Here is a 25,796-nt window from a genome sequence, read left to right on the forward strand (position 1 = left end):
AGATGAATCAAGCAATGGTAAGAGAAACATGAGAATTTTGAAAGATATTTATGACGATTTGGATGTTAGTTGAAATTTTTCATTATTGTCATTCCAACCTTCTTCGTTTGAAGAAGCAACCAAAGATGAAAATTGGGTGCAAGCAATGGATGTAGAAATTGAAGCTATTGAAAAGAATGAGACACAAGATTTGGTTAATTTACCAAAGGACAAAAATATCATTGGTGTGAAGTGGGTGTACAAAACAAAGTTGCATGAGAAAGGTGAAATTAACATATTTAGAGCAAGACTTGTAGCAGAAGGATTCTCACAGCAGGCAGGAATAGACTTTGGAGAAACCTTTGCTCCGGTAGCTAGATTGGATACTATAAGAGCAGTTCTAGCCACAGCAGCTCAGAAAAAGTGGAAAGTATATCAGATGGATTTGAAATCAGGCTTCTTAAATGGAATTCTAAAAGAAGAAATTTATCTGCAGCAACCTCTAGGATATGAAGTTGAAAGTAACGAAGACAAAGTTTACAGGTTGAAGAAAGTTCTCTATGGACTAAAACAAGTTCCTAGAGCTTGTTATAGCATAATTGACAGTTACACGATTAAGAAAGGATTTTGCAGAAGCAACATTGAGCCTACCTTGTACACAAAGGTAAATGGACATGGACAGATTTTGATTGTTTTCTTATATGTTGATGACATGATTTTTACAGGTGATTTTGACATAGATGAATTTAAAGAAGCCATGATGAAAGAATTTGAGATGATAGATCTTCGTCTCATGAAATATTTTCTTGGCATAGAAGTTGAGCAATTTGAAAAAGGAATTTTTATTTGTCAAAATAAATATTCCAAATATTTGTTGAAAAGATTCAGGATGGAAAATTGCAAACTTGTCCCTACACCAGTTGCAACAGGTACAAAGTTAAGAAAGGATGATGAAGGATCATATGTCAATCCAACTCTATTCAAAAGATTGGTTGGCAGCCTCATGTATCTCACAGCTACAAGACCAGATATCATGCAAGGAGTGAGTTTGATTTCCAGATTTATGGAGACTCCAAAAGACACACATTGGAGTGTAGGAAAACGAGACCAGAGATACATAGTAGGAACTAGAGATTGTGGCATAATGTATGCAAGCACAAAAAATAAAGAATTGATTGGATACACAGATAGTGATTTTGCAGGAAGTTTGGATGATAGGAAGAGAACTTCTAGTTTTGTGTTCCACCTTGGTTTAGGTGTGATTTCATGGGCATCTAAGAAGCAACCCATTGTGACACTTTCATTAGTAGAAGCAAAATATGTAGCAGCAACATCAGCAGCATGTCAAGCAGTGTGGTTAAGAAGAGTACTTGATGGACTCAAGCAGAAACAACAAGGATCAACAACAATATATTGTGACAACACCTCAGCGATTGCACTATCCAAGAATAATGTGTTTCATCAGAAGAGCAAGCATATTGATACTAGATATCACTTTATTAGAGAACTTGTGAGCAATGGAGAAGTTCACTTGAAGCCTTGTAAATGTAGTGATCAATTGGCTGATATATTTACTAAGTCATTAACACAAGATGTGTTTGAGTTTCATAGAAGAAACTTGGGTGTTGTAAACCTAACTGAGACATAGACCAGCATGCATGTTTAAGTTGTCGTGAGTCATGTTTTAGTTTAGTAGTCATAATTAAGGGGGATTGTTAAAATAAGATAATTACTCGTGCATGAGGAGTTAGATAAAAATAGAGAGTAAGTTAACTAAGTGATTGCATGATTAAGTGTTTGAGTGTTGAGTCAAGTGAGTCAAGTGATAGACTACTATGAGTGTGAGATTGTATGTAGTTGCATGTCAAGATATTTTAGGCAGTTAGCTAGTTGGAAAAGGTTTAAATGCCCTTCACCCGGTTCATTGTAATCATCATGTTTTTGGGAGAAATAGAAGAGCAATAGCTCATGTTTTATGTGTGAATTGTGTTTTGTCTCCTCTGCTTTTCCAACAAATTCAGCCTCCAACATCAGAGCAATAGAAGAGCAGCAGCTCATGTTTTATGTGTGAATTGTGTTTTGACTCCTCTGCTTTTCCAACAAATTCAGCCTCCAACATCAAATAAAAAAAAAACAACAGAAAGATTAACAAAACGCGAATGTAATGTTGCAGTGATCGATTTACTTAGTCTAGACCTATTTTCGCTTTGTTGCTCTCATCTTTCTCCATTGGAAACTTGGACCTACTTATATTGCCCGCTGCCTCGACTATCTTCCGTCCCATCAACTTCTCTCCATATTTTGATTCAAATGGCTTTGGCGCCCCGCCATGAACGCAGCGGAGTATTCCAATCAACAACATACACCTCAAAATACAAATTTGATTGCTCATTTTGACAGCCAGGACTCACGTTTATCTTCTCAAGAAGACAACAACACTAACAACACTGGTGGCTTGTCTTCTCAAAAAGACAACAACGCTAAGAACACTAGTGGATGTTGCTTCTGCTTTGAGCCACTCTTGCAAATGTCCGGGCCTTCTTATAGCATCCACCGTTTCGTCGTTACTATCACTTCATCACACTTGGTAAATTGCACTATGAATTTCCTTTGCGCATGTTTTTATCATGGCTTAAGGAATGTAGAGACGTGCCTTGACTGGAGGGAGATGGCAAATGTAAACTGCGAATCTTTAAATACAGCACATTCTTATATTCTTTTTAAATGAAATGTCACATGAACAATCAAGAAAGTTAGAAAATCAAGAAAGAAACATTGAAAATTGGAACGGATCATTTATTGAGGAAATAATAATATATATTTTTAAAAATTAGAATTTTTATGGAAGAGAAGTGTGGATAGATGAATAATAAATATATTAGTGAATGGATATATTTTATTTTGTATTAATAAAATAATATAAGAAAAATGATAAAGAAGAGTTATATAAAAATATTTGGGATTTTAATTATATTAAATTTTATTTTGAAATAGATATTTCATATGACTTTTATAACTATATAATTAATTATATAATTAATTAGTGAAAAGTTAAAATCATTTAATTATTATTAATCTATACCCAACCACTCCAAACAGATAACTCCCCTCCCTTTTCTATTCACAAAATTAGAAAATAAAGAAACCTAAACCACTAACAAAAAAACCCTATCTTCACTTAAAAATTCTCCAGCAACAAATTACAACTTATATTCATCTGATAGCTAAATTAGAAATAATACATACAAATTTAATAAAAATAAACTCATTTTAATATCTTACGAAGCTTTATGTTAACTTATTGCTGACTTGTATTTATACCTTGAAAAATGAAGAATTCTCACGTTGTGTTATATTATCTCGATGTTAACTTTAACTATTACATTAGAAAAGCGTGGAAAGCTAACGATACCTAAAAGTTTTCAATAATTGATAATTTTTTGAAAATTTTGAGAATTGTTGGGGGCTTAAAAGTCAAATAATCGAAGTTTGTTATATTCAGATGCAAATTTAACTGGCATGTGGAAAGCCTTGCGAGCGAACAATAAACCATCCAACGACCATCAAGTAACACATCTCTGATGATGTAATGCTGTGATATCAGAGATTCTTGGGTTTGAAAATCCCCGCATGTCACTGTGAAAACGTGCTACATGCGTATTTCCTTTACTACGTCCAATAGTTTCGATTGAAGGTGTTTTTATATGAAGTTGACTGGGCAAATACAGTTCACATTTTTGTTGTTGTTTTATTTATTGAAAATGTTTTTATTGAAATTGATTAGAGAAATATCTTTTTACATTGAAAATGGTTTTATATAGAATTGAGTAGACAAACAGTCCAAACCAAGACTATTTACCCCGACTTATCTCCTTCCTTTTTTTCGTTGTTCTCTATCCCGTCAAAATTAGAGACGCTGAAATCTTGGTGTATCCCCCGATATCGTCAGATCTCGTGGGTCGTTAAAAAGACCAGTTTACTTGCCCCGAACCGCGAACCTCTGCCCATCGCATCGCATCGCTTCTCCAGCGTGTACCCCCGCTTTAAGCTATCGAAATACCATTTGTATTAAAGTTATTGATAATAATGAAAGTATGAAAAGTTTTTTTAATTAATAAAATGGAATTTCCAATGAACACGTTAGCCCCTCTGATACTTAATATAGAATGGTTTCTTTATTTGACACATATCATGACTTTGATATAAAATATTAAAGATATATAAAATTATGAATTTTTAAATAATTTATAAAATATTATTTGTATTGGAGTTATTAATAATATAAAAATCATGAAAACTCCTTGATTTTTTTTTCAAATCCCGGTCTCTTTAGATGACTGTCAAAAGCCATTGGTGGGGTATTAATTTTTTAACCTTTGCCTGCACAATCAATTTGATTCCATCCTAAACAATTCACCTTTATCTTTTTATGTCAATTTGTGTCGACCCCTCAATTTTCAAATTTCCCTTCAAAGGTGGCTAGTCATTCTTCAAATTTTCCATCAAAGTATGGCATCTTCGGAATTGAATCCTATATTTTCCTCCTCCCTCGATCCGTCACCAGGCAATTTTCTTTCAGATTCATCACATTTCCGCCAACGTTATGTTATAAACCGAGGGAATTGTCGATAACAAACTTTACTTACACGACATGACGTGAATTAAATAATATTAAAACGTATATCACTGAAATTAAATTAAAATTGTGGAAATATTAATATTTAAAAACAAAATTGTATGGAAATTGCAAAATTGAAAAAAAATTATAAAATAATTATTAAAAAAAATTAACTTTATCATATGTTTTTGTTGAGATTCTTCCATGTCATTTGGTTTTTGAGTCAAATTACCAAAGGCAGAGTGAAAGAAAAGTTTTCTTAATAGAAGGCGGAGTTGTAGTGTGGCCTCTACTTTGCACCAGTACTCATATTGCAAGACTTGCATCAACCATTTGAAATCACCTACTTAAATGATAATTATGTTTTGGTAAACAATTAGATTCTTTAAATAGGCAAGAATTAAACACATGTTCTAAGTGGCTCATTTATAACTTTCAAAAAATAGTTATATCTTGAATTACGTCATCTTAATAACTAGATATATGAGATGGTATGAATGTAATTTATCATAATAGTGTCAATTCTTTAATGTACATCTCATAACAATTCATATAAATTTGTCTTTTAAAATATCTAAATTATTTCTTCCTTGTAGTATAATTTTCTTTTACAATGTCTATGAATAAAAGATTGCTACATAGTAGCAGTAAGTATCTCTTAGCTTAAATATAGTTAAATTAAAGTAAAAATATTAAATTCAAGTTAGTGTTAAGGTTTAGAGTCCAGTTAATTTAGTTTTTATAGACTAGTAAATTGAGGTATTTTTGTTAAGTGTAATTTTGCATTGTGGTGGTGGAGAATCCAAACCTACCCAACTACTCTACTAAAAACTATCTTCACCTGTATGGATTCATTATTTAACAACAACAATAATGTCGTCTTGTAATGATAATGTTTTTGTCCAGAATGGAATCTAAAATGTTTTACATTTTTTTGGGTAGTTTAAAAAGAGCACAAATTGACGCAAAAAATTGTTGAAATTCTGACAAGATTTCCAAAATCTTATCGGAAATCCAGGTTACAGCTGTCAAATGTAATGTTCCCTAGTAAAAAAAAAGAAAGTAACTAACTAAAAAACATTTACCCTATCACTGAATTATACATTATACAACAAGGTATACAAATTTGACCATAAGTACATTGATTTCATGATTGAATAACATTATAGTGTAATGGGTTTATAATAATGTTTAAACCATGGTTTTTACCTTGAGGCACCCATAACCCGAGTTTACTCTACCGCTCTTCACACCCTACGAAGGATCCAGATGCCAATCTAATCGTCTACCACGTGGAAGATCTCATTTCGGGATTAGTGGAAAATCTACAACGATAATGGGTTAGGGATAGATAATCGATAAGGGGAGTGAGAGGAAGTTAGAGAGTAACCGCCCTCTCCTCCTGCGTGCCTCAGGTCCCTCATTCAACTCTGACATGGTTAGGAAACTCTCCTCTGGAATTCCTTCAGGGGTTTCCTGTTTTCCTTCAATTTTCAACATTTCTAGATGTATACTCTAATTCTTGAGTCAGATTTATCTTCAGATAATGATTGGAGCTTAGTTTGGACAAATTTCCAATTGGAACATTCCTAGTAAGACCTCATTCTCTTTCCTAAACTTTCATTTCTTTTTTTTTCTTTGCTTATGTGACTATCTTGGGTTCGTATATAATGTCCACTGGTTTAGGTGTGCAAGAAATTATGCTCTTTAATTCAACCTCATCGCCCAAATTCTGAAATCATGGCTCCCTTCACGAACCAGATTGTCCCTTCCCATCAATTTATTCTTTTGGGTAATTCGCAACAACACTAACTTGATGTTTCCCTTGGATAGGGTCGCTTCAGGGATGGTGGTCTCTCTCTCCTTCATTGATTTCATGTCTTAAACTATTTTACAGGTCAATTTCTCTTAAGTTTGATGTGCTTGTATTAGATCACTAATTTATGTTGATTTCTTGTGAAGGTAACATCGATGGAGCATATTTTTTCCGGTGCTATCATTTTGCAGATCTAGATAAAAATTTCGACTACATTCTCTCTCAGGCCGCAGGTGTGACTCTTATTATCAAGGTTGTAATTTGTACTAAGTAAAGATATTTCATAACCTTCCAGTGAAAAAATATTTCATAACCTTCTCTGAAAAGATATTTCATAACCTTTCAGTGAAAAAATCATTTCCTTAATATATAGTTACAATTTCTACTATTTTATAGGATTCTTTCTTAGGTCTGTAGGCTAAATATGGTTAAATAATTTAAATTAGCCTACAACAAATCCAGCCTAAAAATGATTGTTGAATTATATCTACTCTTGAGCATTTGAATAGTAAGTTGAATGTGTTCTTTTAGTCTTATTTTGTAAATTTTGGGCCAAGACCCTAGCTTAATTTGATAGCCTTTTCTTTTAATAGATTTCTTCCATTTTCGTTTGGTTTCACATATGCTATAGGAAACAAAATTCATTTGTTTTGCAACATGGGTTTTCATATGGCTTCAGAAAAAGGGCTAGAACTATGCTAGTTCCAGAATGCTGTTCAAGGTTCACACATATGCACATTGTTCTTGTTTCGATGTTGAATTTCATTTATGAAAATACACATTAATTCGTTGCGATATTTGTTTTGAGTTTGTGGGAGCGTTTTCGAAATATTTCTGGCAAATTTTTTTATGAATGTTTTTCTCTATTTTATTTTATCTTCTATGTTAGTTTTTTTTTTTCTTTTTTCTTTTTCATAGTAACCCAATATACTTGAACATGTAGACCACACATTCATTTCCTCAAACTTTTCTGTTGTGCTCACACTCTTAACAAATAAATTCTTGTGTTCCAAGTAATTACCCTTATTAGGATGAAAATCAGTGAGACTTTCCATGGGTTATTGTTTCCCGGCTTGACCCAACGACTACCCCAAACCCCTTTTCGGTAAGTTTCATTTTTGTCATTTCAAGTCGTTTAAAAATTCCATTTATTGAATTTCGCTTTGACAAAATAACTTCCACTGTCATTAGCTCAATTAAATAGTATAGCCTGTAGTACAAATTTTTTAGTAAACATTCACAGTTCTGTAATGCACATTTTTAATAAATATGTATAGTTATGCAAGGTACATTTTCTAATAAGCATTCACAATTTTGTAATGTACATTTTCTGGTAAACATGCATAGTACCACAATGTACATTTTCTAAGAAGCATTCACAATTCTGAAATTTACATTTTCTAATAAACATGCACAGTACTGCAAGGTAATAATGAGCATTCACACCACAAATAATTTCATTTATGTATTGAATGCACTTACTTTTAGATTATACTCGGCTCTTATTTTACTGACAAGATAACCCAATTTGCAAATACTTATCTGTATTATTCAATATCAACTACAATATTATGGGAATTAAGATGTTCCTCCCAACCTATGAGAACCAATATCACTACTAGTACTCCCCCTGAGCCAATTTCATACTCAAAAACAGTTTCTGATTCAACCTAAACAGGTTTTCCCCTAGACAACTTGGTCCCAACCAGCTCCAGTCATGGGTACTCAATGAGTTCCACTAGAAAACGAGCTGAAAAACTCAGAGTCTAGTAATCTACCATTAACCTCCACAATGTCTTGTCAGAGGCTTATAAATAGTCTTCCCTCTCTCCTTGATGCCTTACATCCCTCATACCATTTTGGCTCACTTCTCCATCATGAAGTTTTACTTCCCAGAGAGAGGTTGGGTAGGAAATCGCTAGCCCGTAGCTTCCTTCAACCATTCCTAAGTACGAAATTCACTTTTCTTACATCATTTCCTGTAACTTGTAGCTGACCCCCATCACTTATTTTTAAAAGGAAATATTTGCAAGTAATTTTATATTTGCAAACACCTCTGTAATTTATTTAGTTAGGTCTTTATTCTCATTCCAAACTTTAGTAAATCAATGTAAATTCTCATAGTTACCTAATTTATTGAGGCGTATTACATCTTCCCCACAAAAGGTAAACATCGTCCTTGTTTCTTTATAGCCTCTGGAATAGGCTAGGATATGTCCCGTGCATAATTTTTTAATCCTGCTAGGTAGTCTCCTCTAGGCTAAAGTTCCTCCATTTCACTTTAACCTGGGGGATAACTCATTTCCATAACATTGTTTCTCTCCAATCGATAATATGCAAGGTTTTGACCAAGAAGTCCCCCGTTCGGTTCAACCTACAATGATCCGCCATTCATTATTACCTCTCAGTAGCATTAATTAAAACAACTCACAGAAGAATTTAACTATGCTACCTATACATCTTTCCATTGAATAATATATCTAGGGTCATGTATGTATTTTTTAGCAAGGAGACATGAAACGCATTATGCAGTTGTATATGACTAGGTAGGGCTAATTGATAAGCTATTGGACCAATCTGAGAAATAATCTGGAATTAACCATAGAACCGAGGGGCTAACTTAGAGAAACCACTCCAACTCAAGGTACTTCTTTTGGGTTTTACACTCACATAAACATGATCCCCTACTTGGAATTCTTGGTAGGATCTTCACTGGTCAACATAGTTTTTCTGATGATCTTGAGCAACTTTCTAGTTGAGTCAAACCTTGTTCAATGTAGCTTCCATATCCTTGATCACATTAGTCCCTAATATTAACTTATCTTGGAGGATGTTCTTATTGATAAGTATTCTACACTTCCTCCCATATAACACCTCAAATGGGCTCATTTTCAGCGACAAATGATAATTGTTGTTATATGAAAATTCCTCTGAGTGTAGATACTCTTGCCACCTCGTGAGTTGCTATAGAACATACCTCCTAAGCATGTCTTCCAACACCTGGTTCACTCATTCAGACTTCCCATCCATCTATAGGTGGTAGGTTGTACTTGATTACACTTGAGTACCCAAACTAGTGAAGAGGGCCTTCCAAAAGGTGGAAGTAAACTTTACATCCCTGTCCAAAATCACCATTTTGGGTATTCCATGTAGTCTGAAGATTTATTTCATGAAGATGTCAACAACTTGCACAAACTTATAAGTTGATTGTACTCGTATAAAATGAGAAAGTTTGTTAAGTTTGTCCACTACCACCATTATGGAGTCATTTTTTCTTCTTAACTTTGGTATTCTTGTAATAAAATTTAATTTCATGATCTCCCATTTCCATTCAGGAATAGGAAGAGGGTGGAGCAAGCCAATTAGGTAGTGGTGTTCTACTTTCACTTGCTAGCATTCTAAACACTACACCAAGTATTCAGTTGTTTCTTTCTTCATACCTAGCCAAAAGTTGTCTTTCCTTAGAGTTGTAATCATTTTCTAGTATCCACAATGCGCAACATATAGATTCCTATGATATTCATCCAAAATAAATCGCTTGAAAAATTGTTGATTGATTACATAGATTTTATTTATGTAGGTCAGCAGACTCTCACTATTAATATCATAACCCAATTTCCTTTCAAAGTTGTTTTCCTGTTTAGCTTGCTACCACATTAAATTATATTTAGGATCTTTTAAAGAAACGTCTCTAATCTGATTTGAGAAATCAATTTTTATTTTAAGAAAGGAAATCTCATAAATACAATTCAATCTCCTGCTTAAGGCATCGACCACCCGATTCTTCGTTCCTTTTAAATGTTTAATTTTAAATTCAAATTTTCTTAAAAAAGAGGTCCACCATTATTGATGAGAATTCAATTTTGGTTGATGAAAGAAATTGGTTAGCATACTATGATATGTCATGAGAATAAACTTCTTTCCAAGTAAATAATGTCACCAAACTTTCATAGCATGAACTACCACCATAAGTTCCAAGTCATAAGCAAAGGAGTGTTGCTAAAGCTCCTTTAACTTTCGTGATTTGTAAGCCACTACTTGAACTTCCTCCATCAGTACACCTCATATTCTTGCTTGACATGCATCAGTATAGACAATAAATTCTTTGTATGGGTATTTTGTACTCAAAATTGGCATGGTAGTCAACAAGTATCTTAGCTAATCAAAGCTTTGTTGACACTCAGTGGTCCACTTAAACACTTTCCCTTCCTTCTACAGAGATGTAAAGGGGTAGGATACTATGGAAAATCCCTCTATAAAGTGGCAGTGATACCCATCTATTCCTTGGAAGGAGCAAATATCTGCCACATTCTTGGGAGAATGCCACTACATTATTGTTTTGATCTTCTCTTGATCCACCACTAGCCTTCTTGCGTAATAATATGTCTTAGATATTGTATATGTTCCTTATAAAATTCACATTTACTATATTTGGCATACAATTAATGTTCCTACAGAGTATGTAACATGATTTGTAAATGTTTCTGATGTTCCTCCAAATTTTTAGAATAAATTAAACTGTCATCAATAAAAATAAGCACAAATTTGTCAAGGTAAGGATGGAATATTCTGTTCATAAGATACATGAATGTAGTCGAGGCATTATTCAGCTCAAAGGATAGAACTACAAATTCATAATTTCCATAGTGGGTGTTGAACACTGTCTTACAAATTCCTTCCTCTTTTATTTTGATCTCATGGTACCTTGATTGTAAATCATTTTTCAAGGATACACTTGCACCCTCAACTTGATCGAATAAATTGTTAATCCTTGGCAACAGTATTTATTTTAACACATATTTTTTATAACTTCCATTAAACAATGCATAAAATTAGGCTCTCATCCTTCTTTTTAACAAAAAGCACTGGATCTCCCGATGGTGATATGTTGGGGTGTATATAGTTCTTGTCGAATAATTCCTGTAATCGAATTTTCAGTTTAGTTAACTTTGATATACTCATCCTATAAGATTCCCTAGAAACTAGGGAAACCCCCATAACTAATTCAATAATCGAATATATATCTCTTTTTGGTCGAAATCCTGGTATATCCTCAGGAAATACATCTGCAAACTCTTGAAATATTGGAAGTTCTTCCAGTACAACTGATTTTTCCTTAGAATTAAAATAGCCCACATGTATCACATAAATCTAGCAGCCCTTTCACATCCAGTTACCTAATTTGGAGGCGGTAATCAACCTCAATGGTACATGCCTCTTAATTCCTTGAGTTTCACACCTAAAACTTACTTCATTCAACTAGCTGACGATCTTTTGTTTACAATTTACAAGAGACTAGTGAGCTTCAAGCCAATCCATTTCGATTAAAACATCATAAGACCCTAGGGGTAAAACATTCAAGTATACTTTGATAGTTTGATCCGCTAACTCAACCAAACAATTTTCTACTTTTTCCACCACTCTTCTCTTTGCTCATGTGCCTAGTTGGACTAGCCATGGGCTTTTAAATTTGTGAGTTTGTAACTAACATAATTCTACCACCTTAGGACTTACATAACTTAAGCTGGCTATAGGATCTGTCAAAATGGAAACATTATGCTTAAATAACTTACCTTCAATTTCAATCATGTTGGATTGATATTCTTCCTGACGATTCTCTAGCGTAGCATTAATTTTTGGTATTTTTTTTGCCACTTTTCCCACTGTTGAAGCTTCCTGAATGGTTTTTATTTTTTCAAGACATCCACGATTGGGGAATTTATTAATATAATTTGGTCCTCCACAACCCCAACATTCTAGGGGTGGTTTTTGTAATAGATTTCCTTCAGACTTGGTGGGTTGTTGTACTATTTTTGACTCATTCTGTGGTCGAGATCCCTGTCGACCCTCCTCTACAACCCGTCCTTACTTTCGTTTATAGTTTCTCTTGAAATTAGAAAATTTGTTATTATTGTTGCTTTTCATATTTCTCTATCCCTTTTTGACTGCCCAGCTTTTATCGCTACCCTTCTTTTCCATGTGCTAATAACAAATTCGATCTTTTCTTACAACATCATCCATAGTTTTGGTTTGAACTTTATCTTTTTCCTCACATATATACGGTACATTCCATAATAAAGAGGTAAATTTTTCCACATACTCATCCATTGTCAATTTTCCTAATCACAGATCATGGAATTCTTTTCTTTTGTCGTCATAAAATTGTTCAGTCAAATATTTATCCTTCAAGTGTTTCTATAAGGTTTCCCAAGTAACTAGTTGTTCATCAATACCATACACTACCTTCATTTCCTCCCACCACAGGGTTTCCTTTCCCTGCAACTGATAGATTGCTAATCGAGATTTGAAATTTTCGTCATATTCGTAGATTTTGAAATATTTCATCATATTTACTCACTGTAGCTTTGCTGCCTCGTCAACTTCACCATCATAGCTCGAGGGATTTATCTTCTTGAACTCACCCTACAATTCAACCTTCTGTTCATTCACTTTCTTCTCCATGCTACTTCCATAGGTATCTCCAAACTCCTTCTCCTATGTGTCTTGGTTTCCTTCTGATTCCTATGTTTGACTCCATTTTGGTATATTGTCTTCCCTCCTCTTGTGAGACTCTACCCAGTTGTAATTTTCTGAACTGGGCTTGGAATTTTGATGGTTTTGTCTGTTTATCAAACTTTTCATGATTCACTCTTTCCCTCCCATCAAATGTTCATTTTCAATTAAAAGGTTTTCCATTTACACTCTAAGTTTTTCTACAATTTACATCAATATTTTATTTGTATTGTGAGGTTCATTCTCTGGCGAGATCCATAATTCTAGATTAGTCTCGTCAAAGGGTGTTGAACCAAATTTGGCAAGAAGTCTTTTTGGTGCTGTGAATGTTGGACCACCTCTTCTTGTCATGGTGCTTTCCCTATGAATACACAACACAAACTATTACTTCTCATTCCACTGAGTCATGTCACAATGTAGCAGCTTAGCTTTGATACCACTTGTAATGTTCCATAGTCAATTTTTTTTTTTAAGTAACTAAATGAAACATCTACCGAATTATTCAATTATATAGTAGGGTATATGAATTTGACTATAAGTACATTATTTTTGTGATTGAATAACATTATAGTGTAATGGGTTTACAATAATGTTTAAACCATGGTTTCGACCATGAGTCACACATAACCTGAGTATACTCTATTTCTCTTCACACCCTATGAAGGATCCAGAAGCCATTCTAATTCTCTACCATGTGGCAGATCTCATTTCAGGATCATTGGTAGATCATGACGGCAATGGGTTGGCGATAGATCAATGGATAAGAGGAGTGAGATGGAGTTAGATAGTAACTATCCTCTCCTCCTGCGTGCCTTAAGTCCCAAATTCGACTCTGACATGGTTTTGAAACCATCCTCTAAAATTCCCTTAGGTTTTTCCTATTTTCCTTCAATTTTCATCATTGTTGGTTTTATACTCTGATTTCCGAGTCAGCTTGCTCTTCAGATAATAATTGGAGCTCAGTCTGGATAAATTTTCAGTTGTAACTTTCTTGGTAAGACCTCATTCTCTTTCCTAAACATTCTTTTCTATTTTTTTTCTTTTTTTATGTCACTGTCTCGAGTTCGTATCTAATGTCCATTAGTTTACTTGTGCATGAGGGAAATTACACTCTTTACTCCAACCTCACCACCCAAATTAAAAAATTGTGGCTCCCTTCACAAAACAGAGTTTCTCTTCCCATCAGTTTATTTTTGTGGGTAACTCCCAAAATAATAACTTGACATTTCTCTTAGATAGGGTCACTTTAGGTATGATGGTCTCTCTATCCTTCATTTATTTCATTCTTTCCTATCTTAAACTATTTTATAGCTCTATTTCTCTCAAGTTTGATGTGCTCGTGTCAAAAACCTAATTTATGTTGATTTCTTACGAAGGTAACCATGATGGAGCACATGTTTTTTGGTGCTATATTTTTGTGGAAATGGATATAGATTTCGACTACATTTTGTCTTAGGCCACGAGGTGTGACTCTTATTATAAAGGTTATATGTTGTACTAAGTAAAGATATTTCATAACCCTCAAGTTAAAAGTAATTTCCTCAATATGGAGTTACAATTTCTACTCTTTCAGAGGGTCTTTGCTTAGGTTTGTAGGGTAAATATCGTTAAATAACTTCAATTAGGCTACAACAAAGCCGACCTGAAAATGATTGTTAAATTATATGTATTTCTTGAGGGTTTGAACAATAAGTTGAATGTCTTCTTTTGTAAATTTTGGGTTGAGACACTAGCTTAATTTGATGTCCCTTTATTTTAATACATTGCTTATGTTTCATCCACTTTCACATATGCTATAGGGAACAAAATTATTTTGTTTGTAACATGGGTTTTTATATGGATTTGGAAAAAGGACCAGAACTAAGCTAGTTCCAAACTGTCATTTAAGATTCATATACATGCAACGTGTTTTTGTTTCAACGTTGAAGTTTATTTATGCAAAAATACATTAATTCATTGCAAAATTTGTTTTGAGTTCTTGGGAGTGTTCTTAAATTATTTCCGACAACAAATTTTACGAAGAGTTTCTTTGTTGTATTTTTTGTTCTATGTGAATTAGGTTTCTTTTTTCTTTTTCATTGTAACCCGATGTACTTTCACATGTTGACCACAAACTTGTTTCCTCAAAGGTTTCCGCTGTGTTCACAATTTTAACAAATAACTTCTTGTGTTCTAATACTTACCCTTACTAGGCTGAAAGGTAGCGAGACTACCCACGAATAGTTATTTCCCAGCTTGACGCAAAGACTAACCCAAACCCCTTTTTGATAAGTTTCATTTTTATCATTCCAAATTGTTATAAAATTCCTTCTATTGAATTTCGCTTTTACAAAATAACTTCCACTTTCATTAGCATAGTTAAATAGTATACCCTGTAGTACACCATAGTTACCTATCAAACGGGGAAATTACCTATTATTTATTCTTTTGAGGTAGAAAAAATATCACCCAATTTTGAAAAGTGGTTATTTAGAACACACCATTTTTTTTAGCATATTTTTTACACTTTAAATTTTCTTATGTAACATTTTTTTAAACGTTATTGATTTTCATGCTAATTTTAAAAAGTGTTGATGCAACATCAACCCATTTTTTTTAGAGAGCTTAATTTTTACACGTTAAGTTTTTTTTATGTATCAAGTACGCTCATTTTTTAAAAATGTTAGTGATTTTCATGTTGATTTTGAAAAGCTTTGATGCAACATCAACCATTTTTGTTTAGATGGCTTATTTTTTAAACTTAAATTTCCTAATATATTAAATGTGAATATTTTTTTTAAATGTTTCTGATTTTCATGTTCATAACAAGACATATAAAAAAACCATCACAAAAGAAAATCAAATATAAAATAATATATAAAAAAAGAAAAAAGAAAACTATAAAAATGTAAAAAAAATTAATTAACATGTAAATATAAAAATTATATATATATATAATATTAAGAAAAAACAAACTTTATTTTCTTTAAATTAAAAATATATATATATATATATATATATTAAGAAAAAACAAACTTTATTTTCTTTAAATTAAAATATATATATATATATATATATATATATATATATATATATATATTCCAAAAAAAAGAAAATACATTTTTTGCCCAAGGCAGCCTAGGTCGATTTTGGGAATTGACTTGGTAACCGAGGGCCACCAGTTCGATTCCCTGAATCGACTTAGGGTGCCCAGGTCGTGCAGCCTCGAGCTGAGGTACACTGATGCTGTGCAACATCGTCCCACCCAGGGCTGAGGCCCCGTGGCCCTAATCGGGGTGACGTTGTGCAACGTTGTCCCACCCAAGCCTGAGGCCCTGCGACATTGGTCGTCCAAGGTTGAGCTTGGTCATGTTCGCCCAAGGCCGTGGGGACTGGGGCATGGTGGGGGCGGGCCTGCGCTGGCCCACCCCACCAAGGCCCGAGGCCTTGCAACCCTTGGTGGCCATGGTGGAGCTCGACCTTGGTCGCCCAAGGTCACGAGGCCTCACACCTCAGTGGGTCATGGCTGATGGATGCCTAGGTCAACTCTGAGAATCGACCTAGCCACCGGCCAACAACCCTAGGTGGCCAGGTCGATTCCAGGAATCGACCTATGTTGTCTGGGGCAATTTTTTTTCCTTTAATTGATTTATTGATTTATTTATTTTTAATAATGTGGTTTTAATATTTTTTTTTTTACAACTTTAAAAAAAAAAGTTGTTTTTGATGTTGTTTTGTTAATTATTTGTTTATATATATATATATATATATATATATATATATATATATATATATATATATATATATATATATATATATTATTATGAGTTAATTTTGTTTTTTTTACATTTTTATGGGTTTTTTGTCTTTTTATATATTTTTTATATTTATTTTTTTCTCGTGATTTTTAAATTTATTTTATGTTTTATTACTGATTATTATTTAAAAAAAAAATGTCTTTGTTTTATTCTTTTTATACAATGTTTGAATTTTTGTTTTCATATATATATATTGCAAGGTCCGCGTCAATGCTTGACTAACAACCTTATCCCATTATTTGTAATCTGATAGTTGAATTTAAAATTTTTCGTTATAATGAATCGAGTTTGCCCCCACAATGTGTCCATTTCATGGTTGCTCTTTCAATTTTCACTACAATGGGTTGAGTTCACCTACATTGCGTGTCAATTTGATTGCTGATTTTTAAATTTTTGTTGCAGTGTATCAAGTTGTCTTAGGCTAATATTTTAAAATCGATATACATTTTGCATTTAAAAAATAAATTACTATTGGTATAATAACTCTTTCATTCACGTTTTCATTTTTAAAATTTTTTTACCCATTAACTTTTTCCATAATGTCATGCTTGAAATATTTTGAAAACATGGGATCTTTTGTAATCATAATATTTGGTTTTAATTCCATGGTTGAAAAATTGTCAAGATTTCAATGTTTTTCTAAGTCATGATATTTAATCTTTAATTCTATGGATGAAAACAGTTTAAATATTTTTTATTTATCACCATGTCTTAGAATTGTTTGAATTTTAAGGTTTTTCAAAGACGTGGTATTTTATATTTAAGGCCATGCCTAAAAGACTTTGGAATTTTAAGGCTATTCAAAGATGTGATATTTTATCTTTAATGTTATGCTTGAAAATCATTGGAACTTTAAAGTTTTTTAGAGTCATGATGTTTTATCTTTAACGTCATTATCAAAAAATGTTGAAAATTTACCCTGAAAAAAAGAGACGTTATTCGAACATTAAGAATTTTCATTTTCAGGGTTTCTTTTGCACAAAAAAAATTGGTTTTCACTTCCACTTTTAAAAAATGTTGAAAATTTGGTTCAAAAAAAATGTTATTCCATCATCAACACTTTCTGTTTTCAACCTGTTTTTTATTTTTTTGGGAGGTTTTTTGGCTAGAATTCTCATTTTGAAGTAATAGTTCTGGTTTGATCAACAAGTTTGTTGTACACATTTTCTAATAAACATTTACAATTTTGTAATGCCCATTTTTAATAATCATGCGCAATTCTACAAGTTACATTTTCTAATAAGAATTCACAATTCTGTAATGTACATTTTCTAATAAGCATGCACAGTATCACAAGGTACATTTTCTAATAAGCATTCACAATTCTGTAATGTAGATTTTCTAATAAACATGCATAGTACTACAAGATTCATTTTCTAATGAACATTCACACCACATATTAGTTCACTTCTGTATTGGATGGACTTATTTTCAGATTCTCGACTCTTCTTAAACTAACTAGATATCCCAATTTGAAAATATCTATCTGTATTCTTGAGCTATCAACTACAAAGAATTATGATATTCATGTGGAATATAACCTATTTAACAGAGGAAATTAAGCTAGCCTAAATCTATGTTAACTTCGGATCTACCAAGCAACTAGAAAGATCAAATTTCTTAAAAGTTTGTATCCTTTGAGATTCGAAATAACCTTAAACTAAAAAAATTTGAAAATGCAAAAAAAGAGATTTCTTTATGTATTTATTACTAAACAATTTAATATGGAACTAATTTGAAATGTCAATATTGTAAAACTCAAATATCCTACAAAAAGATAAAATCTAATTTTGCAAAATCTATATTTTTGTACTAACATGTCTACATCTTTTAAATTTATATAAATATTTTTATATAAATAAATTACATCTTTAAAATTTATATAAATATTTTTATATAAATAAATTACATATTTAATGAGATTTTTTTAAGTTACTAAGAAATCGATTTTATTAGTTTTCTCTTTAAAATATATTTTTTTATTGTATTGAGAGATTCTCTCCCACTTTTATCTCTCTCTGTTATCCATGTGTTCTAACTTATTGTTTTATATTTTAATTCAAATCACATTAATAAAAATTAATGAAAAATATAATATAATGTAATATAAGCTTTTTAATTTAGTAAAAAAATAAAATAAATAGAAATAAAAATAACTCTAAAAAATAAAAATGACTCATGGTATTCATGTGGAATATAACCTATTTAAATGGGGGAAATTAAACTAGCTTAAATCTATGTTAACTTTGGATCTACCAAGCATTTAAAAGGATCAAATCTCTTAAAAGTTGCATCTCTTGAGATTCGAAATAACCTTGAACTAAAAAAACATGAAAATGCGAAAGGAGAAGGCTTTTTTTATATAGTTATTACTAAAGAATTTAATATGGAGCTAATTTGAAATGTCAATTTTGTAAAACTCAAATATCCTACAAAAAGATAAAATGTACATTTTGCAAAACCTATATTTTTGTATTTACTTGTTTACATTTTTTAAATTCATATAAATATTTTTATATAATGAAATTACACATTTAATGAGTTTTTTTTAAGTTATGAACAAATGGACTTTATTAGTTTTCTGTTCAGAATAATTCTACATTGCATTGAGAGACTCTCTCCCACTCTTATCCTTCCCTATGTTATCCCTGTATTGTAATTTAATGTTTAACATTTTAAGTCAAATCACATTAATTAAAATAAATAAAAATAAATAATATAATGTAATATAATTCGTAAAAAAAATGAAATAAATAAAAATAAAAATAACTCTGAAAAAATAAAAATGACTGGTGATATTTATGTGGAATATAATCTATTTAAACTAGGGAAATTAAACGAGTCTAAAATTATGTTAACTTTGGATCTACCAAGTATCTAAACAAATCAAATCTCTTAAAAATTTGCATCTCTTGAAATTTATCCCTCTTAACACTTAATAGATTTAAAATTAATTAATTATTTTTTATCCTTAAAATACATACTCTTTTTTAATTTAGATTTTCTAGGGTGACATTTTATCAACACTCTATTACTACGTCTTCAACTAGTGCCCCTCTCTAATGAAAAAACTTATATAATGAAATACTCTGAATAGTTTAAAATATACTTAATCTTATATAATGGAATACTCTTAATAGTTTAAAAAGATGCTTAATTTTATTATTATTTTTGTAATATGGAAACCACACTCACTCTTAAAAGAATGGGAAATCAAAAGATTTGGTTCGAACACTCTATAACTGCTTTTTCACCCATCAAAGTCATTAGTGCCCCTCGAATGAAAAGAATAATATAATGGAATAATCTCATTAGTTTAAAAAGATACTTAAATTTATTATCTTTTAAAATATGGAAACCTTTTAACCCAATGGAAATAAAAAAATTTGGTTCTATGGAAACGATTCTTACTCTTGAAACAATGGTATATGTTAATTAAGTGGAAATCAATAAATTTGATGACAACCAGTTTCCGGCAGTGTGTGTGTTTTCTGCCGTTCCACACAGATTCGACGCTTCGCGAAGGGCTGTAGATAATGTCTATTGTTTCCCTTGTGGCTTGAGGGATTCGACGCTTCGCGAAGGGCTGTAGATAATGTCTATTGTTTCCCTTGTGGCTTGAGGGATGCACGTCATCATGGAGGTCAGGTCTTCTCAAATTTCATGGAATTACCAACTCACGAAATACCCCTCAAACTTATGTTCACAACACTATTCACAACCTTTAATGTGAGCTGTTATGGCTTTTCATAGATGCAAGTTCAAATTAGCAGCTCAATGCGAATACGTGTCAAATTCACGGTTTAATCGAGTTAAATCAAAATGATATTTTTCATAACGGAATGACCAATTTTATTAATTGATATTTTGTATTTTTACAATTTGTATTTAGAAATATTTATAGTCAGATATGGCTTAGTTTAACTAATATATGAGATAGTTTTTTTATTAGAATGGGTAATACAATGTAAATTGAGAATATGAATTTTTTTTTTTCTATTTAAATACAATTTTAAATATATAAATAAATTTAGTATTTTTTTTCTTTTATTTAAATACAATTTTAAATGTATAAATAGATTTAGTATTTTTTTTTCTTGTTGGTAAAAAAAGCTGCATTATATTATTATAGTTTCAAAAACAAAATAGATCAATCGTTTATCAGTGTATCATTGCTGCTACATTAGGCAAAATAATAGGGTTGAGAGCTAACAAGAGTTATTGTCTCGACAAGATTGAGCATATGAAGAAGCCAAGACAACCCATGTCGTTGGTTATTTTTGAACCAAAAGTAGCATAAGAAGATAATTTTCCAGAATTACACATTACGGCGGTGGGTTAGGGGGGAACAGTGGCAGGGCTGCAAAGAACGCTCCCTGTTCATGCGTGTGGTAATCAATATGCTCCACCCACGTCTCCAATGCATGGAGGTGGTCATTTGTTCACCGGAGCTGTCGCCAAAGGCCATCTATGGAGTCCAGGAGTTCATTATGTGTGTGTTGGAGGTTGTTGATGTAGGCCAACAGTTCAATCTAGTCATCGTAACGTTGTTCCGTCAAACTCTCCATGCTTAGATAAAGATTGTTTAATTGTGCCGCAATGGAGTCCAGGGTGGCGAGGGCCTCTACGCATTTCAAGGAGCAGCCTGGGGACATGGATGCCTGAGCATCATAGTGGCGTCTCTTGGTCGACTCCAAGCCTGAACTGGGCACATCTTGCGGTGGACGGTTTTCCATATGGTGACTAGCTCCCCCTCTACGAGCGCAACCTCTCTATCTCGACATACAACCGACTCCTCCTCTACCAGTTGCACCACCACGGGGACGAACCTGGTTGCCCTGTGCAACCCACCACACAAGCCTAATATGGACCAAACACAAAAATACACTACTTACCTCCCTGACGTCAGGGTTCACTGTATACCTGGCACAATTCTTGTACCCCTCCCCACTATCTGCCGATGAGCTAGGGGATGCGCTACTAGTCTCTAAAGTGGACAAGCCGCTCAAGGGAAGAGCCACAACACAAATTCTCTGCCACATCGCCTCTCCAAAGGAGAAATCATGTTCCTGACGTAGAGCCAGAGTGAGATAGGGGACGCGAAAGCCCACCACCCACACTCTTCATCCCGAGGATGGTAACTCTTGTCGCAACATCTATTCCAGTTCTCTGGCGAATCCAAGGGCCAGAGTGCTTGTAGGTTCCAATCCTCCGCATACCTGTCTACATCAAACTCGTTCTGCACATTGCCCCAAGCCTTCGCCTAAGAAACAACACCAATACCTCACTGCTCTCCTGCACCCAACACTCCCTCATCATCGCCCAAAAGCTGCAAATGACCACCCTCCTATGTTTGTTGCACATTAAGTAACACTTCTAGGTGGAGCCCAGGTCCAAACGACTTTTGTGACATTCGGGCTATGCATCGAGGCCCATTTGACTCCACACTCCAATGCACAACCACATGTTGCGATAATTGGATACCCCATCACGGAATAAATAGATTTAGTATCTTAAAATCACTAAATTTTCATAGATTAATTAACTTAAACTAATAATTTTTTAAAATCTAAACTGAATTTTGAAAAAAATTATCCAAAAAATATTTAGGAAATATACCATTTTATTTATTAATTAAACTCCACCTTTAAAATTTACCTAAAAATTAAGTTGCCCATCTAAATTTAAATAAATAAATATTACCTAAAAATCAAGTTCACTATATAAATTTAAATAAAAGTAAATCAAATAATTTATAAAAGCATACTATTATTAGAGGTATTTTAGTTAAAATAATTCTGTTAATTAAAATAATTCAACAATATTTTGTTGTCTCAAATTATGATCGTTAGGGGAATCCATTTTAAAATGATATTGTGATTCTCACGTGATATTCTACATTTTAATATAGACATAGAGTGATGGGTATTACTATCTAAAAAAACCTTACGAACATTAAGGCAATCCATTTTTAAATGATATTGTGATTCTCGCGTGATATTGTTCATTTTAATATAAAGACAGAGGGATGGGAATTACTATATAAAAAAATTTAATATAAAGATAGAGGGATGGGCATTACTATATAAAACATTTTAATATAAAGATAGAGGGATGGGTATTAATATATAAAAAATGGCTTGAATAAATAAGATTTTCAAATATATATATATATATTTATTTATTCAATAAATTAATATAAAGATAGAGGGATGTGCATTAATATATAAAAATGCCTTGAATGAATAAGATTTTCAAATATATATATATATATATATATTTAATAAATTAATATAAAGATAAAGGGATGGACATTAATATATAAAAAAAACCTTGAACGAATAAGATTTTCAAATATATATATTTGTTTAATAAGTTTGTATCATGACATCATAATCATGCTTCCCACCGCTAAAGTTAAGAGGAATTTATTTTTAAATGAATTGTGATTCTGACCGGATATTGTTAATTTTATTATAAAAATATAGTGATGAGTATTATTATATTAGAAAAACCTGGGATGGATAAGATTTTTGAAAATATATTAATAATAGAATTTGAATTTTTTAAAACATATTTCTGCTCGGAGACTTTAATTATTAAATCATAATCATGCTTCCCACCACTGTAAGTAAAATTATTATTATAATTACAAGGTAGTTTTAAAATTATTTACATTTACTAAAATAACTACTTAAACATTTTGATATAAACATGAATCCCTTATATCTGTAAACATGAATCTTTAATATTCGCGAAACTGAAAAGGTAATAAATAGCAGATCAATATCAATATGCCGGATAACTTATGATAAAAGATAATGTGAAGTAATTGCTCATAATTTATAACGAAAGTTGCAAGCAATGCATAAGAGCTCCGATCATTTCTTGGAACTGTGGGAAGGGAGACATTCAAGAAGACAGTACAGTTATGAAAAGTAATGACAATGTTTGAGGGCACTCAAATTCAGCCGTGATAATGGTGGGTAAGAAGTTGCAGTTAGCAGCGAGTTCCTTTCTTGCACGAGAGCACGCCTGCGTTCCTCGTGATCTCTTCCACAACGGCTGAACTCTTTGGTTTCCCACTGTATGCAGCTGTATAAGTCGAAAGCACCTGCGATCCTGATGGCGTGAAATATGCACCACTTAGCAGCACATCATCTTCTGATATCCAGTTCCACTTTTTCCATTCACTTTCTGCGGTGTTTTGCCTCTTGGTTACTTCTTTAGCAAGGGGATTTGCAGATGCCATAAATCTATTGCCTTGACTCAGTATTGTGGGGTTTGAACTTCCACCGATGGCATACATTCCCCACTCAGTGTAATGATTGTTAAACACATGGAAGTATCCAAATCGGCACCTACATCCATTTAATTCATCATTTAATCTCTAAGTAATATAATAACTATTTCATACTTTTCCTTCACAACAAAATGCAAAACAAGACGGGAAATGAATGAAATAACAATTAATTACTCACCTTGGCATTCGTTGCACGAGACCTTTGCCAAAATGGTTGAGTGCAACCGTTGCCTGCATAACTTTGTCATGATGGTGGTCGTCACTGTGACCCAATAGCATCACCTACCAATGGAGAAAAGCAGAGCATTGTGAAGGTAGAGGAGGGAATAAAATAGAGTGAATTGCAATTAGTGAAGGAATCAGTATGTGAGGTTGCTTACCTTGTTGTGGCGAGTGAAATAATTGTTGGAAATGGTGATATAGGTGGATGCCTTGACTGCGTCAATGAGGCCATCTTCGCAGTTAGACATAGAGCAATGGTCCACCCATATGTGCCTCGCTGTCGAGATTGAAATCCCATCTCCATGATTTATTTTTCTCAACCCACTCTTGAGAGGATACATATTTACCGCAGCGTTTCCTAGACTTTTACAGTCATGAATATGGATGCCATGAATGATGATGTTTGTCGCATCTTTTATGGTGATACACGGGCCCTTACCAATGTGGACTTTGGCGCCTCGTCCATCGATTGTTTTGAAACTGTGAATAACGAGCTCTTCCTTGAGCTGAATGACCATGTCATTGTGGAAGATGATCCACAGCGGCTCCGTCTGAATCACGGCATGACGCAGTGTGCCATGGGATGGATTCACGGCATCATCACCGGCATTCGTAACGACATAAAACTTGCCGTTTTTGCCTCCGATGGCATGCTTGCCAAATCCAATGCCGCAATCTGCCAGCCGTTTTCTGTTGCGCTCCCATTTGGGGTCGCAGCGCCAACAGTCATCGATGGGATTACCAGTTGCACATGACAACACAGTCAGCTCCTGTCCTCCTCTTGTACTGTTGTTAATAATGCTTCTGCTTATGTTTGAATACACACACATTGAAGCATTCTCGTGTCAATTCAGCCTCCAACATCAAATAACTAAAAAAACGAACAGAGAGATTAACAAAAGGGAATGTAATGTTGCAGCGAGCGATTTACTTACTCGTGAACTATTTTCGCTCCGTTGCTCACATCTTTCTCCACAGGAAACATGGATCTAGTTATCTTGGCCGTTGCCTCGACTATCTTCCGTCCCATAAACTTCTCTCCATATTTTGATTCAAATGGCTTTGGCGCCCCGCCATGAACGCAGCGGAGTGTTCCAATCAACAGGATGCAGCTCAAAATACAAATTTGATTGTTCATTTTGACAGCCAGTACTCAGCTTTGTTTTCTCAAGAAAACAACAACACTAACAACACTGGTGGTGGTTGCTTCTGCTCTGAGCCACTCTTGCAAATGCCGGGGCCTTCTTATAGCTTCCACCGTTTTGTCGTTACTATCATTTCATCACACTTGGTAAATTGCAGTATGAATTTGATCCTTTGCGCATGTTTTTATTATGGCTTAAGGAATCATTTCATCACACTTGGTAAATTGCAGTATGAATTTGATCCTTTGCGCATGTTTTTATTATGGCTTAAGGAATGGACGGACGTGCATTGACTCGAGGGAGATGGCAAACGTAAGCTGAGAATTTTTTAAACACAACAGAATTTTAAACGTTGATGTTTGACAAACTTGCCTGCTAAATTGTAAAAACCGCCGTCCAGGGG

The 25,796-nt window shown here is 33.2% G+C and overlaps 1 protein-coding gene across 1 annotated transcript; it reads right to left on the bottom strand.

The window, feature by feature from the left end:
• Window positions 1-23,600: 23,600 nt before the first annotated feature.
• On the bottom strand, window positions 23,601-25,428 carry LOC149159508 (putative pectate lyase 18). The gene is made up of 4 exons (XM_089433495.1): window positions 25,184-25,428; window positions 24,407-25,052; window positions 24,205-24,308; window positions 23,601-24,084 (listed from the first exon to the last, which is right to left on the bottom strand). Exons 1-4 carry the CDS (start codon window positions 25,384-25,386, stop codon window positions 23,724-23,726), a joined length of 1,314 nt encoding a protein of 437 aa, XP_089289621.1. The 5' UTR covers window positions 25,387-25,428; the 3' UTR covers window positions 23,601-23,723.
• Window positions 25,429-25,796: the final 368 nt, after the last annotated feature.

The sequence above is a fragment of the Pinus tabuliformis genome, chromosome 5_2 (genome assembly GCF_031772625.1).
Source record: "Pinus tabuliformis cultivar Carrire ecotype Pingquan chromosome 5_2, CPIR1, whole genome shotgun sequence".
NCBI lineage: Eukaryota > Viridiplantae > Streptophyta > Pinopsida > Pinales > Pinaceae > Pinus > Pinus tabuliformis.